General features: G+C 39.2%; 1 protein-coding gene across 2 annotated transcripts in view; it reads right to left on the bottom strand.

Moving 5' to 3' along the window:
- Positions 1-17,082, bottom strand: part of EPG5 (ectopic P-granules autophagy protein 5 homolog) — an 88,415-nt gene that overhangs the window by 69,149 nt on the left and 2,184 nt on the right. For both annotated transcript variants that reach the window (XM_011361199.2, XM_023531400.1), the window contains exons 2-9: positions 9,701-10,645; positions 8,182-8,425; positions 7,217-7,353; positions 6,083-6,190; positions 5,191-5,264; positions 3,188-3,293; positions 969-1,083; positions 337-487 (exon numbers count right to left, since the gene is read on the bottom strand). In XM_011361199.2, coding sequence (XP_011359501.1) covers positions 337-487; positions 969-1,083; positions 3,188-3,293; positions 5,191-5,264; positions 6,083-6,190; positions 7,217-7,353; positions 8,182-8,425; positions 9,701-10,645 — 1,880 coding nt within the window. The remainder of the gene's footprint in view (positions 1-336; positions 488-968; positions 1,084-3,187; positions 3,294-5,190; positions 5,265-6,082; positions 6,191-7,216; positions 7,354-8,181; positions 8,426-9,700; positions 10,646-17,082) is intronic.

The following is a 17,082-nucleotide window of genomic DNA, read 5'->3' as shown; positions in this document are numbered from 1 at the left end:
GCAAAGCTTTATCTGTTTGCAGCCGCTCCCCAGCACTAGCATCACTGCCTCAGCTCCACCTCAGATCATCAGGCAGTATATTCTCATAGGAAAACCAGTCCCTGGTGCCAAAAAAGGACCATCGCTCTAACAAACCAGTTAAATTTGAGATAATTAACTAAATATTCTGACTGGAAGCATTTAGAGAAGTCACATCTGATAGATGGTGGGGAAAAAAAATTCTCATTTTTATGATAAATAAGACCTGAGGTGTACACTACATCTGTAATCCCAAATACATTGTATCTGCCTGACCGGTGAAAGCACATAGAAACGATGTATCAACAGCAGTATTACCTGATCATATAACCAATTCGCTTCACAAACTGCCTATAGCGAGCTCTGTTAAAGGTTTCTAACCCCACAGCCAGAAGTTCCACTAATGAGTTAGCAAAGGCAAAAATTTTCATCATCTCTTGAGGTCTTGTTGTTTCAGGTAAATAATCACCTGGAAGTTAAAAAACAGAGAAAAGAAAAAAATTATCATTTCCAAGGAAAAACAACGAAGGATATAGATAGATACCTCAATGAGGAAACAAAGCCAAGATGAAGAATTAGGCATCCCCATTACTCTGGCTCTTATGTCGGTGTGATTTGGAAAACTTGAGACAAAGTACAAATTTAAAAGTTTATTCAAGCTGGAAAATGTGCTAGCTAGTCACTTCTTTTGCACTTAAGCACTAAGTAGGAAATTACAAGCACAAGAGAAAGGAAGGAAGCCCCGCCAGGATATGATACAATCATCTCTGTAGAGTATGGCCAGGCACAGGGGAACCTGATTTAGGAGCCTGCACAAGATGTAAGACTTGATGCTGAGTTCCTGTGTTTGAGTTGCAACCACCAGTTTCACATATGACAAAGAAAGTTCCTGAGTTCCTGTGTTTGAGTTGCAACCACCAGTTTCACATATGACAAAGAAATAAGTTTACCTTTTGCCTTAAACCCAAGAAGATGCTGAAATAGTTCATGAAATGGAAACTGTGATAAAAGGATAACCAAGTCATCTTCATTAAGGAGAATCCAACTGGTTTCAGGGTCTTCATCCTAAAGGAAAAGATGCATAATCACATGACCAGATCATACTATGGTCTACAGTTACAGGGGCTAAACTGTCAGCTTTCAATGGTACATGTGTGGTATTCTCATAAGTCTTCATGGACTTCTCCAAGGTGGAGATTTACAGCAGTTTCATAGATAGGCTATAAATCCCCTGAAATTGTGAATACAATTTTATGTGTATCTGGGTCATATCCATTCTTCAGTGAGTGAAACTGTTCTTATTACATGTCCATGCCGAAGATTTGTTTTAAAAGTCCTGTAGAGTGAGGACCTTACTATAAAGCTCCGGACTTCAACAACATCAATTAAAGCACCATGTACCAAAATCCAAGTTATTTCAACTACAAGTCTCTTGCCCCAAAATCAAGTTCTACTGTTGTACTCAACTGACTTATTAAGAAGCAATTACCATTTGCTTTGGATGACTGAAGTTCTGTCATCAATCACTGCAGCTAAAAGCAGGATAAAAACAACAGTGGTCATACATAAGGATTAGATAGGGGAAATCTTGGAGGGGGTTTTGTTTGATAGAGAACACTGAAGGCTCCTTAGCAACCAAGCTGACTTGAATCCGAAGATATCCTACATTCAAAAGGGAGTGCAGTAAAAAGATCCAGAGATCCTGAAGAATTTATCACCTCGATTTCGACAAGGGACTGATGTAATTCATTCACAATTTCATTTTCACCCTATATGTGCCCTAAATGGCTAACAAACAAGAGCCTCAGAAACTCTTATAGCAGTAGTTCTCAACTCTAGCAGTATATTAGATCTCCAGAGAGGCTTTTAAACATTTGGATGTCTCGGTGTAGGCCTGGGCAAGGGTTTTAAGTTGCCCAGGGTGGTTCTAATATACAGCTAGTGTCAAGAAACCAGACGTGGATAGTCCAGAGCACCTTCTTCAGCACAGGCTTTTCTAAGTCATCTAAGTCCCAATATTTTCATCTACTCCCCAAGTTCTTGAGTTCTCAGTATTCAGTGAGTGCTAACCAGAAGCCAGGCACCACTACAGAGTCCTTCATCATTATCTGTCTCTGGGATTAAATGCAGAAAGCTTACCAGAAAAAAAAGACTTCTCTGTCAATAAAGACCACTGTTGAAAAATAAATAAATAAACCTGCCCAAGGCAATCTTTAATAGACAAATTTGTACCAACTCCTGAGAAGTTCTCTCCAGGATGAATGTTTAGAACCTAAGAAAGATGTCTGCCTATCTACATCATCTACCACCACCTCGCCACCTCCTGCCAAGTCCCAGAAAGAGTAAAATGAGTGTGAATGGCTCCCCAACACTCCTCAGTGACACCTGGGAAATTACACAGACATGATCTTCACAGCTGTCATGGCTATCTTTCTGTCCATTCTGCAAACTTCAAACTCCTTTTAAAGAGGAGTTTTAGTAAATCCGGTCCCTGGCCATCTTGAACAAGCATATCAAATCAGGAGTTGGACCATAAAAAAAAAAAAAGCAGTAGGGCTGAGAACTAGCTAGAGGAAAATCTCCTTACAAATACACTAATCATGTGTGCAGTAGGAAGTACAAGTGTTAACTTGAGAAATTAGATTTTTACCATTAAATTCTCACCAGAAATAGAGATCTACCTTCTACCTTTCATATGAAAAGATCTGAATAAGAAGTTTGTAAGAGTTAAGGCAGAGCCTTGGTAAGCTCCAGCTCTTTATTATACAGACTCAGATAATCTGTATGTGAGGTCTCAAGCTCAGAAAATTGTTACTACGAAAAAGACAATCCTAATACAAAGTTTACATAATACGTAGATATTTCCAGGTTCCAAATTCTCTCAGCTCAACAGGAAGATACTCTATAAAAGGGTGACAACACAGCACACTGGCTCAGAGAAAAGGTTCCAGAGGGCCCACCATTTAATGACTATATGATTTGAAACGAATTTCTTCACCCCCCTGGAAACTATCCCTCATCCGTAAAATGAGATCATAACAGTATTTGCCTCATAGGGTCATTGAGGGAATTAAATGAGATAATATGTGGAAAGTGCTTAGAACAATACTCAGCAAATAAAAAGAGCTCAAAAGTGATTAATCAAAATAACGCAGACGTGACAAGTTACCTCTTCTCCTCCCTCATCTACTAGTGTCCACGACCCAGATGCAGGCCCGGAGGAGGACGACTTCCACTCACTGGGCTTCATGTGGCACAGGAACTCTGCTCGATTTCTAAAGGATAAGCGAAATCGCTCCAATCACAACCATAGAAAGCCCACACAAGTGCATTCTGGATCACCCGCCCACCCTGAAGAGTCAGACACCGACCTACTCTTCAAATGGTTTAAATTGGTAAACAAGAAATAAGGACTAAAACCCAAGAAGACCAAGATGTCACTAATTTTGTTATAGAGACCATGACCATTTTGAATTAGTAATGGTGAGGAACTGCAGAAAAGCGGTTATACAAGCACCGCTCCTACACACAGTGGGACCTCAATACGTATGGACTGCTGTAGTACCTTAACTCTAACTAGGCTTACAGAGTGCTGCCAGGTAGATGACTTTGAAAAACATGCTTTTATTGAATAAAAAAGAATAATGCACAGGTAATGCAGAAGCTTGTTGAAGGCAAAAAAAGTACATCTAACTGCAAAATCTTTTTCTTAGAGTCAAATCATATCTACCCATGTAGGAGCAGCCCCAAGAGTGAGAGAGGAATTCCCACCAGCCAGGCTTTCTCAAGGTGTTGGCTGGACCTGATGAGTAAGTGCAACGAAAAGTTTCTTCTCTTAGACCACAACTCGGTTCTCAGTCCTTTGTTCCTTCTTCTTTGGCCTCACCCTGAAAAGTCATCCCTTTAACCAGGAACTTTCTTCCATGACTTCCAGCTCTGCCACTCCAGTGCTGCTTTTCAACTAGAGGATCTCCAATCCTAAAGTTCCCAACGTATCTACTGGTATATGTCATTTCTATGTGTCCAACTGTATGGCTCAAGAATTTCAAATCTGCCTCCTTATAGAACGGTTCTTTTCTGTCTATTAAGGCTGCCAATATCTTCTCGGTTACTTGGACTCAGAGGTCTATAAAGTTATGTCTGAACTACTACTCTCCCACATTTTCTTTATTTAGTCAACTGCTTAATTCTTTCCTGAGAAGATAACCTTTAGGTTCCCCTTCTTTCTCTTTCTCACTACCATTACCCCCACTCAGGCTTGGAGGCAGACAGGCTTTCCAGCACCTGAGAGCCAGTGGTAATAACACTGTTCGAGGTCACCTAAACACAGACTCTGCCTTCTTCCCCAGTTCAGGCTGTATCCTCTTGATGACAGGCTGGGTTCCAGAGCCATGAGAGCCACATGTCTATAATTAAAATTCGGTTAAGCAGAAGCATAACTTCTGCCTCCAGTTGAGCCTAAACTTCCTTAAATACAACTTTTACCCTCATTCAAAAATCCTCAATTGCTACGAAGGCCAGACTGTATAAGATCTAGATACCTGTATCTTAATGCCAAGGTTTTCTGTAATCAAACTCAATTACTTATTCATCAACTACTTTATTTCCATCTCCCACACACCCCTTCACTCCAGCCAAGCTGACCTACCTGTCCTCCACATGGCAATCCCTTCCTGTACTTTGGGCCATTGCTCAGTGTTCTCTCTACCTACAGTGGCCTCTATAACTTCTTACTGAAATCCGTTCCTTTCTTCTACCCCAGCTCAACCACTTGGAACCCTCTCTGACTACCCCATTCTACTCTTTTTATTCTCCTCAATACATCAATAATAGCTTCACAATTTAGCACTTAAATCTCTGGGGTCTTTTTTCATCTGCCACTAAATCTCTTCTTCTAAGAAACAGATAATCTTTTTCATCTCCCCACAGTACCTTTCACAATGACATATATGAGAAGAGGCAAAACCACTAAAAGCAGGGCACAAAAAGGTTATCGTTTATATGTAAGCAGTTAATAGGGCCACTTTGGGACAAAGCGCATCAAAGCCAAAGAAAATCTGCAATGTTCTAGAATGCTGACACTGCCATTAGCAGTTCTTCAGGCAATTTAGGAAGCCAATTCTTTGACAGAAGCGTTTCAATTTCTATTTCAAAAAGCTCTTCCACACTTACTTGACAGGAGACATTAGCAGGGCAAGGGACTGCATAAAATGAAAGATCCCTGATGGATTATTCAACACTTTGATCTGAAATCAGAAAAAGAAAACGCATACTGTAGAACAGCAACAACTCAAGTATCCGTCATCTTCATTCACCAGCATTTTGACAAAAGGAGCTAAGAAAACAAAGATGGAGCTGGCATCTAATCCCTGAGAGTACAGCACGTGGGTTACCGAGCAGTATGACTCAGCTGTACTCAAAGAGCAGAAGTAGCTGAGCAGTTTACACAACAATATGGGACAAAAGACAATAGCACTGTTTTAATCCAAAGATACTGAAAAAAACCTAATGTGCAGAAGGTGAACTTGGCATACAATTGGCTTCTGCCCATCTGAGTGGTTGCAATGAATAACAAAACAAACCAAAGGCAAGCAGCAGAGAATCTAGAAACCATAAAATCAACACCTAAATTGACTATGAAAGCTGATCACATAGACCAGAATCTCTGCCAGTACTGAAGAACTTTGAGATGCTGGTAGTCTCTATTTTACCTGTACCAGCTATGGTGTGAGGTGGATTAATTTAAGGAACTTGTGTTGAATATTACAGAAAAAAGTCCTAGCGAGCTTTCCCGCACAGAAATTTTACAGAATTAAATACTACTGAACCTACCAAGCTTGACTCAACTGAACTGCAATTCTATCTTAATTTCAGCAATTATAGGTGGCCCGTGAAATTTCAGAACAAAAATTCCTACAAATACATACAGTATATATTTTAAGAATTTTTTTTAAATATCGATATTTTAAGTAGCCTTTTTTTATTTTAAAGCAATTTTTCAAGAAAAATGTTTAACGAAATCTCCTTCTCATATCCCTCAGAACCAGAAGGCTCTTTGTCATACCTGGATGAAAGGAACAGCCCATTTACTAACACCAGCCGGGCATCTAAGAATATGGTTCAGAAGGAAGAGGTGATCTCCAGGACAGCCAGCTTTTTGTAACACTGATACCTGAACAACAAAGGACACACAGTTTCACTATTTAAAAAGAAGAAGAATGTATGTCAGGGTCTATTGGTATCACTTATCTGATATTTAAATACATGTGATCTTTCAAAAGAGTAACCAAACCAAATAGTATACAATATACTACTTACTGACTGTTGAGTTTCTGCCAAAGAAGCACACAGAGGCCATACAAAGCTATGAGTACTAGGATAAAAATATTTTAAGTAGTTTCTCTGCTAACCCAATTTTCACATCGGGCAAATTACAGATCACTAACGTTCCTGGTCATATATGAATAGACAGAAGTAGTTTTATCTAATCTCAGTAATACTTTCTCGAATCCAAATAAGTGTGCATGGAATATCACTCCAACGACAACAAAAAAAAGTAGAAAAGATAGATAGGTAGATAGGTAGATAGATAGATAGATAGATAGATAGACAGACAGACAGACAGACAGACAGACAGACAGACAGTTGGATGGATGATAAAAAGAAAAAGAAAAAAAGGCACCTCATATTTAAGAACTCTAATATGAACCTCAAATAGCGCCCACGGCAGCCCCACGGAGAAACATCATAACAAATAACACACCTAATACCTTTCCTACGCTTTCCTGTTATCTTTTATTTTCTCTTAAAAAATTATTTTAAAAGTATGACTAAGTGTAACATTAAACATAAGATAAAAAAAGAACTGATATGGAAAATGTTTAGATCAGACCTATATTCTAAATATACATCTAGTCTTAAATTTAGCTTGCTTCCCACATTTTCATTTCTTCCTAAGTTGAAGCCAGAGATCATCTAACATAAAGTTTATCAAAGAGAAAAGCACTTTGTTTAATAATGCACTAGTTAAGTATAACTTATTTCCATGTGCCATGATCAAAGACAATGTCACTAATTAACACATTAAATAAATTAGCTGAAGAAACTGCTGAAGAAAAACTATAACGAAAGAAGAAATTATTCTTAAATTATCAGGGAAATAAAAGAAAGACAGCTGTGTCTATTTCTGTTCCCTTACCAGTGTCTGCAGCCAGAGAAGAACATCATCATGGAACTGAGTATCTTCATTAAGTCTCCTAGTGAACATGAATAAGACACTAATACACTCCTTTAGTTGACACAGATCAGAAGTAATGCTTTCTGCCTGTACAGAAGCTATAAATTAAAGAGAGAATTAAATGAATCCCACATAAATGGTGCTTTGTGGGGCAAATATTTATTTTCTCCACTTTAAAAAAAACTTCAAAATATTTACTTTAGATAAAAATCCAAGAAAAGTTGCATCAAAAGTATTTGAACGTACTAAATATGTTAACCAAAAAGTATATATTTAACTTTGTGAAGTATTCAAAACAAATTAACGTCATCAATTTTTTATTTAAAAATCAGCAGATCTATGGCCCACGCCCAGCTCTTTAGTTATAAAAACAATGGGGGGAGTACTTCTTACTTTAAACAACCCTAGTATATCGCCCAGAAATAATGATTCAATTAGCATAATTAATATTTTACACATGATACAATAAAGCTTACTTTCTTAAAACCCAAAGTAAGATAAAAATTTGGAACATTATAGATCTTCTGATGAAAATTAAATACAATAAAAACAGCCCAACAAACTGGACAAGCAAAAATAAAGTGCAAGAAACAGGATGAAAAAGTATTCCGATTATTAGTTTTACAGTCAAAAACTATTTGGACTTGATCTGGTGACAAGCATATAAATTAGGACAATGAGGGACGTTAATGATAAAGAACAACATTTTTGGCTTCCTAGAGAAGCAGAGATTGACAGCCATGGGGCAGGGAGATCTGGCACCGCTCCCTAGAAATGTTGTTAAGGCATCTCAAACTTATACCAGCAAAACAGCAAGCACGAATGGCACCTGGTAATACCAATAAGTGCACAATCACTTCGACCAGATCGTACCCTCCGATTATTTTTGCATTCAGACAAGAGTGAGACTTTCATTACTTACACACCTCGGCCTTGCTGATGAATTGCTAAAGATCTCAGAACAGCCGAACTATTGAGCAATGCATAGATGTAAGACTCCACTTGCAACCTTGAGAGCACAGATGTGTAAGAGTGCAGGGCCAGGGTCTGGTGGAGGTGCTCGGATTTGGCATCGAATAGCTTCTTTAGCTCCCCCAGTGCATTCTCATTCATCTCTACTCTTTGGTAGCGATGATAGCCTGAAACTTTCACTTGATCTGCACAGATACCCTAGTAGTAGACAAAAGGGTAAACTATGAAACCATTACTCTTCGCACTTTAGATGATCAGGCAGCAGGTATGCGATGCATAGGCTTCAGTACCATCTTCAAAGTGCTTATGAATCACGATGAGGAGACAATACTACCACACAGAGAACAATAAAGCAAACAAATAATTAGATGTCAAAGACTATTATGCCAATTTCTAATGCATCACAAGTTCAGAGAAGAGAAATCCTAAATAGTAGGTAGAGAAAGGTACAAGAAAATAATAAAGTTTGTCCCTAAGACTCTCATGACTGATGATCATACCTTCTATTTACAAACCCACTGAGGTCAATGTGATATCCCCTCAAATTCAAGGGACCCAAATTATCTCTGCACTTACCCTCATCCTTCTTTGTGATTCTGCTCAAAAAATAAGAAATCTCTCTCTAGTACTAACACTGCCAGCTGTGTTCTTGATCCTAGCCTTTTTCAGTATCTGACTGTTTCTCTCTCCACATACTCCTTCCTATCTACAGAGATACACAGGTCTCCCAATGAACGAGGATTAGAGACAGGGGGAAATCACGTGTTTCTACCCAATACCTCCTCCAGCTCCCCTTCAATGCCAAGCTTGTTGAGAGTGGTCTTCTCTTCCCTGCCATCCCTCTCAGGCCACTATGAAATAGCTTTCCTGACAGTCACCTTGGTCTCCACAGGGTCACATCTAATTGCTTTCCCTCATCTCCTCTTGACCTTAATCATGGATCACCCTGTCCTGTCACTCTCTACCCATTGGATGTTCCTGCCATTATGCCCACAGTCACAAGCCAAAAGAGTCAAGGGCTGAACCTGACCTAGAGACAAGACTTGCTTGGCCTCTACTGTGTGTGTGTGTGTGTGTGTGTGTGTGTGTGTAATTAGCTGCCAACAAATACAGACCAAGATCGTCACATTAAAATCCAGATTTCATTCTATCTTCTGTTGGAAAATCCTAAGATGTGGCAAAGCTGGACCAACACAACCTCACAGCAATAATCAGCTAGGACTTGACAGCAGCTGCTCCTGCTGGCCCAGGCAAGAGCTTACCCTGTGACCACCACCCCATGCAGCCTGCTTCACTTCTCCAGTTACCTGTGTGGCCCCTGCAGGCCCTGGACTGCATGATTCCAACACCATAATACTCTGAACTATGACGGGGTCAGGATGGGTATAAGGAGCAGACTCTAGACTTAGACATCATCAGATAGCAACAGCTCCCCAGGCTCCTGAAAGCGTTACAGAACACAAGTCAAAATACCTGTACAGACAACTGTTCCTCCTTAAAGTGCCATAGTCGACTTTTGGCATTTTGGCAATCCGACGTCAGAGCAAGTAGCTCAGCTTCAGCCAGAAGAAGCTGCTTCCTACATCGTGAATAGTTCAAAAGCAACTCATAAAATTCATGCCTGTCCTGATGAGCCATGTTGTCAAATTCTTCTAAATATGACTCAACATTTTCCAGCCATGAACCAGGCTCAAAGATTTTTAGCTGTTCTTTAGTAAATGGTACTAGTTCTGGTTGAGATGGGAGCTCCGGGTAGAGTCGCTCATTATGAAGGAAGGGTTTCACTGTCACCAAAGCTGGCACTTCTCCAGCAATTTCGGCTGGCAACTGGGGATACAGTTTTTTCACTCTAGGTGGCTGAAAAATGTCTGTGGCTTCACAAGAATTCTGCAAGCCAACATTTTGTAGCACCTCTGAAGAAAGACCCAAGGCTTGTTTGTCTTCTTTGCTATGCTGAGTTTCTCTGACCTGTAAATTTTCCATTTCCTGCTGACGATAAGAAAAACTAGATTGCAGTGTGCTTTCAGAAGGTCCACATTGTCCCAATTTACTTTCTTCTACTTCTGTAAAGTTCTTATGGGTTTCTACTGTGGTTCCAACATTGTCTCCAGAGTCAACATTCAGCTTGATTGCATCACCCCCAACGCAGGCTCCAACCTCCTCCCCTTCCATTAGGGTTTCTGTGTTACATGTCGGGGACCCTTTGTTATTTATGGTTAAGGAGGTGAGTAGTACATCAAACATTTCACTCTCGTTTTGTCCGCTGCCATCGATCTGGAGCTGGGAATCAGCTAACACCTTCAGATGGTCTCCTCTGAATTCACAAGCTGGAGAAGGGATTTCCAGCTCTCTGGAGGTTTTTGGAAGGGAGACTTCATCAGACTCTTCCCTCTGAAGAGTTTCATATTTCTTCTTTTCCTAAAAACAAGATTTACACTGTGAAATACAATAACCAATGCTGTCAATATGAGAAAATTAGGAAAGGCTAATGGTTACCGCAGTGAGAGAAATGCTTTGGCTGAGATCGAATTTTAGTGAGCTGAACAAAAAGAAAAAAAAAATACTTAAGAGATAAATTTAACAAAAGAAATGTAAAATTTGTACTCTGAAAATTTACAAAATATTATTAAAAGAAATTAAAGACAGTTAATGAACATCCTATGTTCACGGATCAGATCACAACACTGTTAAGACGGCAATACTCCTCAAATTGATGTACAAATTCAATGCAATTTCTACCAAAATCCTAGGTGCCTTTTTTGCAGAAACTTACAAGTTGATAAGGAAACACAAGGGACCAGAATAGACAAAATAATCTTGAAAAAGAACAAAGTTGGAGAGCTACTTCAACAGTACTGCTGCACTAATAAAGACAGTGTGGTTCTAGTATATAACTAGACAAATAGATCTATGGAACAAAACTGAGAATCTAGAAATAAACCTTTCAAAGTGAACTGATTTTCAACAAAGGTGCCAAGACAATTCAAAGGGGGAAAAAACAGTCTTTAAAAAATGGTGCTGAACAACTAGATATCCAAAGAATGGAAATGATCCCCTACCCGATATCATATACAAAAATTAACTCAAAAAAAAAGATCATACATCTGATGTAAGAGATAAAACATTAACTCTTAAAACAAAGAAGTCAGTCTTCATGACCTGGGGTTAGACAAAGACTTAAGACACAACAAAAAGCACAAGTGACAAAAGAAAAAATATATATATATATGTATACACATGCACTTAACATCATAAAAACAAAGGATTTTGTGCTAAAAGTGAACCCACGAATAAAGTGAAAAGACAACTCCACAGAATGGGAGAAATTATTTGCAAGTCAAGCCTTATGAAAAAAGAACTATTTTAAAAAGGAAACAACTATAATTGGGACACTTTTGCTCAGACACATCACAAAACCAAGACTTAATAACTGACCTAATTGCAATTTCAGCCTCTCTAAATAGTGGAATTTTAAACCGATCTGAAATTTCTTCATCAATACTGAGATGATCTGCCTGACAGAACCCCAGGCTTCCCCTAAGAGAAGGTATCTTCGCCTGAAATAATCCATTCTTAATTTCTTAGTCCCGCCCTCTTTCTGGCTATAAAACCTTCCATTTTGTACAACTCTTACCTAGGAGGGCCCTTCTAGTTGCTAGATGAGATGCCACCAATTCATAAATTGCTTAATAAAGCCTATTAGATTTTCAAATTTACTGAGTTGAATTTGGTCTTTAACAGAATTCTTCTAACTGAATAATAAAGAGATAAGTCAATTTAAAAACAGGCAAAGGAACTGAACTGACATTTCTCCAAAGATACAAATGTCACATAACAAGATGCTCAACATTATTAGCCGTTAGAGAAGTGGTGGCAAGGATGTAGAGAAATTAGAACCCTCATATACTGTTACTGGGAATGTAACATGATGCAGCTGCCACAGAAACAGCTTGACAATTCCTAACTGGAGTGATGGCTACACAACCCCACAATCTTACTAAAAACCATTAAATTATACACTTTAAATAAGAAAGTTGTATAGTGTGTGAATTATATCTCAATACAGCTGTTAAAAGCGAAAACGAGATTTAAAAAACTTAGTTGAGAATTAAAGAAAGGTAAGGAAGCAGAAATTGGAATGTGGAATAGAGGGAGAAAATTTTTAGTTCTCTTTTCTTAATTCTAAGAGACCTCTAGGGTGCTAAATGCTAACTAGAAGTCAGAGAGCTGGAAGCAGGCACATGATGGGCCACATGATCATGGGCACAGCAGTCACACCTCCTCCAACCCACAGGCCACCCCAGGCATCCTCCCCAGCTTGTCCCTCAGGCAGTTTTTAAACTCCCGTGTCTCATCTCGCTCCCCCTCCCCCACCTCACCACTTCCACTGTCCTCACTGTAAGACTGCCCTTGCAATTCCAAATTATCCCCCTCTGCTAAACAAAATGAAGTCTTCCTCCAGCTGCTACTCCCAAACTTGCATGCCCACTTCCAGCAGGTCTACTTTCCTTGGAATAATCATAAGCATAATAAAGCAAAATAATGTGGTTAGATAATCAAAGAAATTTTTAAACCTTGCTAGACCCTCCTGGAAAGAATATATAAGCCTTTGGCTTTTATTTCCCCTGGGGTCAGAACTCAGTGCTTCCCTGGGTTTCAAAAGTGGAACCGATGGAAACTCTACAGATGCAATGAGGGAAGTTAGGTCCAAAAAGGAATTAACCTAGAGTTGCCCCAGGAAAGAAGGTGGAGGGAGGAGGGAAGGAGAAGCTGGTGACTTGATTCCAAGACTGGACTAGCCAGATCAAGGAAGGCCAGAGGGAGGGAAGGAGGGGAGGATGGCTGGACTCACAACTTTTTAGGCAGGTGGCAAAGGCCTGACCCTGCCCTCTCCTCCAGATGCCTGGATAGGAGCAGGACTTCTGGGGTGTATATATGGAGGGAGAGAGGGTGTGCTGTAATCATCACCAATTTCATGGTCTGTGAGCACTGGAGTCCTTCCTGTGGCTCACTTCACTTCTCCAAAGCACAGAATAGGGGAGCAGGTCCTGAATGTTTCCACGCCTCCAGCCTCACCCCACCACCAATTCACCCCACCACCAATTTACCCCAAACACCATTATAAGACCAGTCTCTCTAAAACACTGCTCTGAATACCACAAAAACAGTCATGGCTCTCCACAAGGAAAGACTGACTCTTAACCCAGGAATCAGTGCCTCTGTTAACTCAGTCATGATCAAGTCCCAAGACAAAATCTTCAACGACCACACCAACCTTTCCTCCGCATATGCTTTACTCTGAACCCCAGCAACATGTACTTGTAATCCGGCCCTAGTCTCGTGCTACCACATAGGGTTTTGATCTTTATGTACTGTTTCCACAAATAGATCACAAGTATCTAGAGTCCAGGTACCTTATGCCTCTTTGGATCTAACTGGCCTCAGATTTTTCACAGTGTTCAATAAACGTTTAAGGTGACAGTGATGACCTATAATTCTTACACAGGAACTGAGTACCAACTGCATGTTGAGCTCTGTCCTGGGGACTGGAATCCTAAAATGAAGAAACTATTGAATTATCCAACAAATATTTATACTTACCATGCACTCTGGCACATTTAGAAGTTTATTTTTATGTCTCTCAGAAAGCAGAGGGAATATCCAAAGAACTCAGAGGAAACTGAACTTTGGTGCCAAATCTAAATCTATTCTTATACTTAAAATACAAAATCTCATTCAAAATTAAAAAAGCCAACTTCCAATCATTTTGCCTACTTTAGTTGGAGATAAAGATATAGAACATATTGTATATATAATAATCACTACAGATCACAAAATAAAACAAACAGAACTCCATGCGTATCTAGTCGTGTAAAAATTGGTACTTACAAATTACTTTAAGCAAAAGACACGTTTCTTACAACTAAAAATGACCAGATTAAGAAGAAATCTATGTGTCTTTGTTCTTGATTGCCACATAAGTTACAAACAGATTGAGAACCAATTTTAAAATAATTCTGTAAGAGAAAAAAATCACCAAGTAATTATACAGAAATGGAAGAGTTGTTAATAAACATAGGAAAACATACTTAACTATTCATCATAATAAATATGTCCTGAGGTTTTGGGGTATGTGTGGGGGGGAAAAAAAAGAATACACAACAAACAGTTACCAAGAGTTAGCTCCAAGAGCTGGAATTCAGAACATTTCATTTCTGCGCTGCACATTTCTCAGTGTGTGTGTACACACATACATACACACTGTTTTAAAGCACTGAGCACTTTTGTTATCACAAAAAAAAAATTAGGTTTTTTTTTAAGTTCTGGAAAACAAATGAGAAGTTTCTATTCACCACTCACAGTTCTTTCTCTTGACACTGTATTAAGAAAAGATTATAACTCTTCCTTCCTTAAAATGACTAGCTGCTTCTTTAAGAACGATGAAGGTCTAGTTTTACAAATTTCTTAGAATACTTTCATGGAATTATTTTAAGTTTCTAGAAATTTACATATCTTCTTCCAGATACAGTGAGGGAAACATCCTTACAAATGGAGATAACTCTTAAAAATATAAATGTCTCTTTACAAAGAGTTCTACTTGGTTTTCAGAGCTTATTCCATGCCAGGTGTTTTTTAAAATTAACCAGCCTAAAATAATCATTCAAAGGAGCATATTTTGGGGTGGCAAACTCTGCTTCCTTTCAAATGTCTAATAGTAATTTATTTCAAAATTAGCATATCCAAAACTGAACTCCTGACTTGCTTCCCAAAACCTGTTCCACGTACTGCCTTCTCCTCCTCAGAGTCACCTTTGACTGTCTTCTCTCACAGCCCGCATCTAAGTCATCAACAGCTCCTGGCTCTACCTTCAGAAACTCCCACACTTCAAACCCTTCTCATCACTTTTGCTCCTACAACTCTGGTCCAAGCCACTGCGGACCAAAAATGGGGTTCTATGGAAAGTAATCTCATAAAGTGACCTGATTATAGATTCCTATGGTGGGTAGTCACACTCCAGGCATTTAACGTTTTAGTAAAAAGTTTCTTTGCCTTAAGCAATCCTTGTCCATTGTTTCTGTGCATGTAGTTAACACACCTTTGAAATAAACATAGCCACCCTCAAGAGAGCACATAACCTTGTTAACTATCCTGTAATCCAATCCCCACCTTGCTTTTGCCCCACCTCCATGTAATCTTCTTTGCATTCCCTCCTTAATTTCAAATGCATAAAAACTGCTGCAAAAATGTTAGTCTCTAGAGCATATGTCATCATTTTGGCTCAAATAAATTCATAAAAACTCTCTACAGGTCTGGACATTTACACGCCAACATCACCATCACCTCTTGCCTAGATTACATCAATAGTCACTTAGCCGATCTCTCTGCTTTACTCTTGCCCCCTCAGTCTATTCTCAACAAAGCATGCATAGTGATCCTTGAAAGCATAACTCAGATCATATTACTCCTCTGCTCAAAACCCCGAGGTGATTCCGTATTTCACTCAGATTAAAAATCCTTACAATGGCCTACAAGGCCCTGCATGGCCTCTCCTGTGTTACCTTTCTGACTTGATCCCAACTACACCCCCTTCACTCACTCCATCCTAAACACAATGCCCTCTTGTAGCTCCAGGGACAGGCACACTACTGCCTTAGGGCAGTCGCCCTCTGTTCCCTCAGCCTGGAATACTTCTCCCCCAACATCCACATGGCTAACTCTCTTATCTATTTCATGTCTTTACATAAACTTCACCTTCTCTACCTTGACCACCCACTTAAAATTGCAACCCATCCTAATATCATTACCAGTACTCTCCAACTCCTTACCTTGTTCTTTTTCTTTTTTCCAATAGCCTTATCATCTTCTAACGTGATAGATTTCTTATTTTTAAATGGGTTTTTGTTTGTCTTCTTGCTCTAGAATGCTCCACTAAGGCCATGTTCTTTGTTTTTTCCTCTATTACTACCCAAGTGCCTAGAAACAGCCTTTGTTCCTTCGACAAATGAATGCATCTTAGGAGGCACAAAAGTAGCTAAATAATAATATACAGCATCCCCAACTTCGCTCCTATAATCGCTCATAGGGACTGAGGGAGAAATCACATAGGCCGAGGAACAACAAGGGATGCGGGTTGAAGGATCTTTCTGTTATCCGCTTCCTGGGCCATGTGCTCTCGCTGTTAATAAGTTGTTGGCATTCAGAATTTAATGTTAACTATAAAAATACTTTCCATTTTTATAAAATACACCTCCGACAGAGTAAGTCCAATCTAAACATCTGTTCTTAACCCATAATCTACCAGGATCAGTGAAGTCAGGGTCTTCTGAGTTGGAGAATATTTCAGCAGAAGATGGTATTAAAAGAATGAAAATGTTATTGGGACTACCTCTTAGGTATCAGGTGATAACCACAATTTAACAATGTGAGGTCATCTGCCGGATGATTAACAAAGAATGTAGGTCAGCTGCTGGACAAAATCCAGAAGCTGCTCAAACTATCCAAAGGCAATAGCCATGACACTACTCACTTCCTGAAATGAACCTTAGAACTAATTTATGGCTCTGTAAATAGTTGTCAAATTATACCACAGATGGTAAAGGTTTCATTAATATGAGACTTTATAATCAATGTCAAACCATAGCCAGCACGAAGAAATATATTTCTCTACTCTAAAAGGAGAATTAATTTTTCTAGATTGACAAGTATGAGGGCCTTGCTGGTATTGTGGACTTTTTCCATGTTTTCTCACTCTACTCAGAGGAAATTTACCAGAGTAAATTCTTCTAAGTGTCAAAGCTTGGCAATATTCTTCAATACTGATAATTATTCCTTCATTCAAAAATATCAAGTGCCTG

The sequence above is a fragment of the Pteropus vampyrus genome, unplaced genomic scaffold (assembly GCF_000151845.1).
Source record: "Pteropus vampyrus isolate Shadow unplaced genomic scaffold, Pvam_2.0 Scaffold3, whole genome shotgun sequence".
NCBI lineage: Eukaryota > Metazoa > Chordata > Mammalia > Chiroptera > Pteropodidae > Pteropus > Pteropus vampyrus.
Note: the sequence above shows the minus strand (reverse complement) of the source record. Positions and strands in the feature narration are given on the sequence as shown.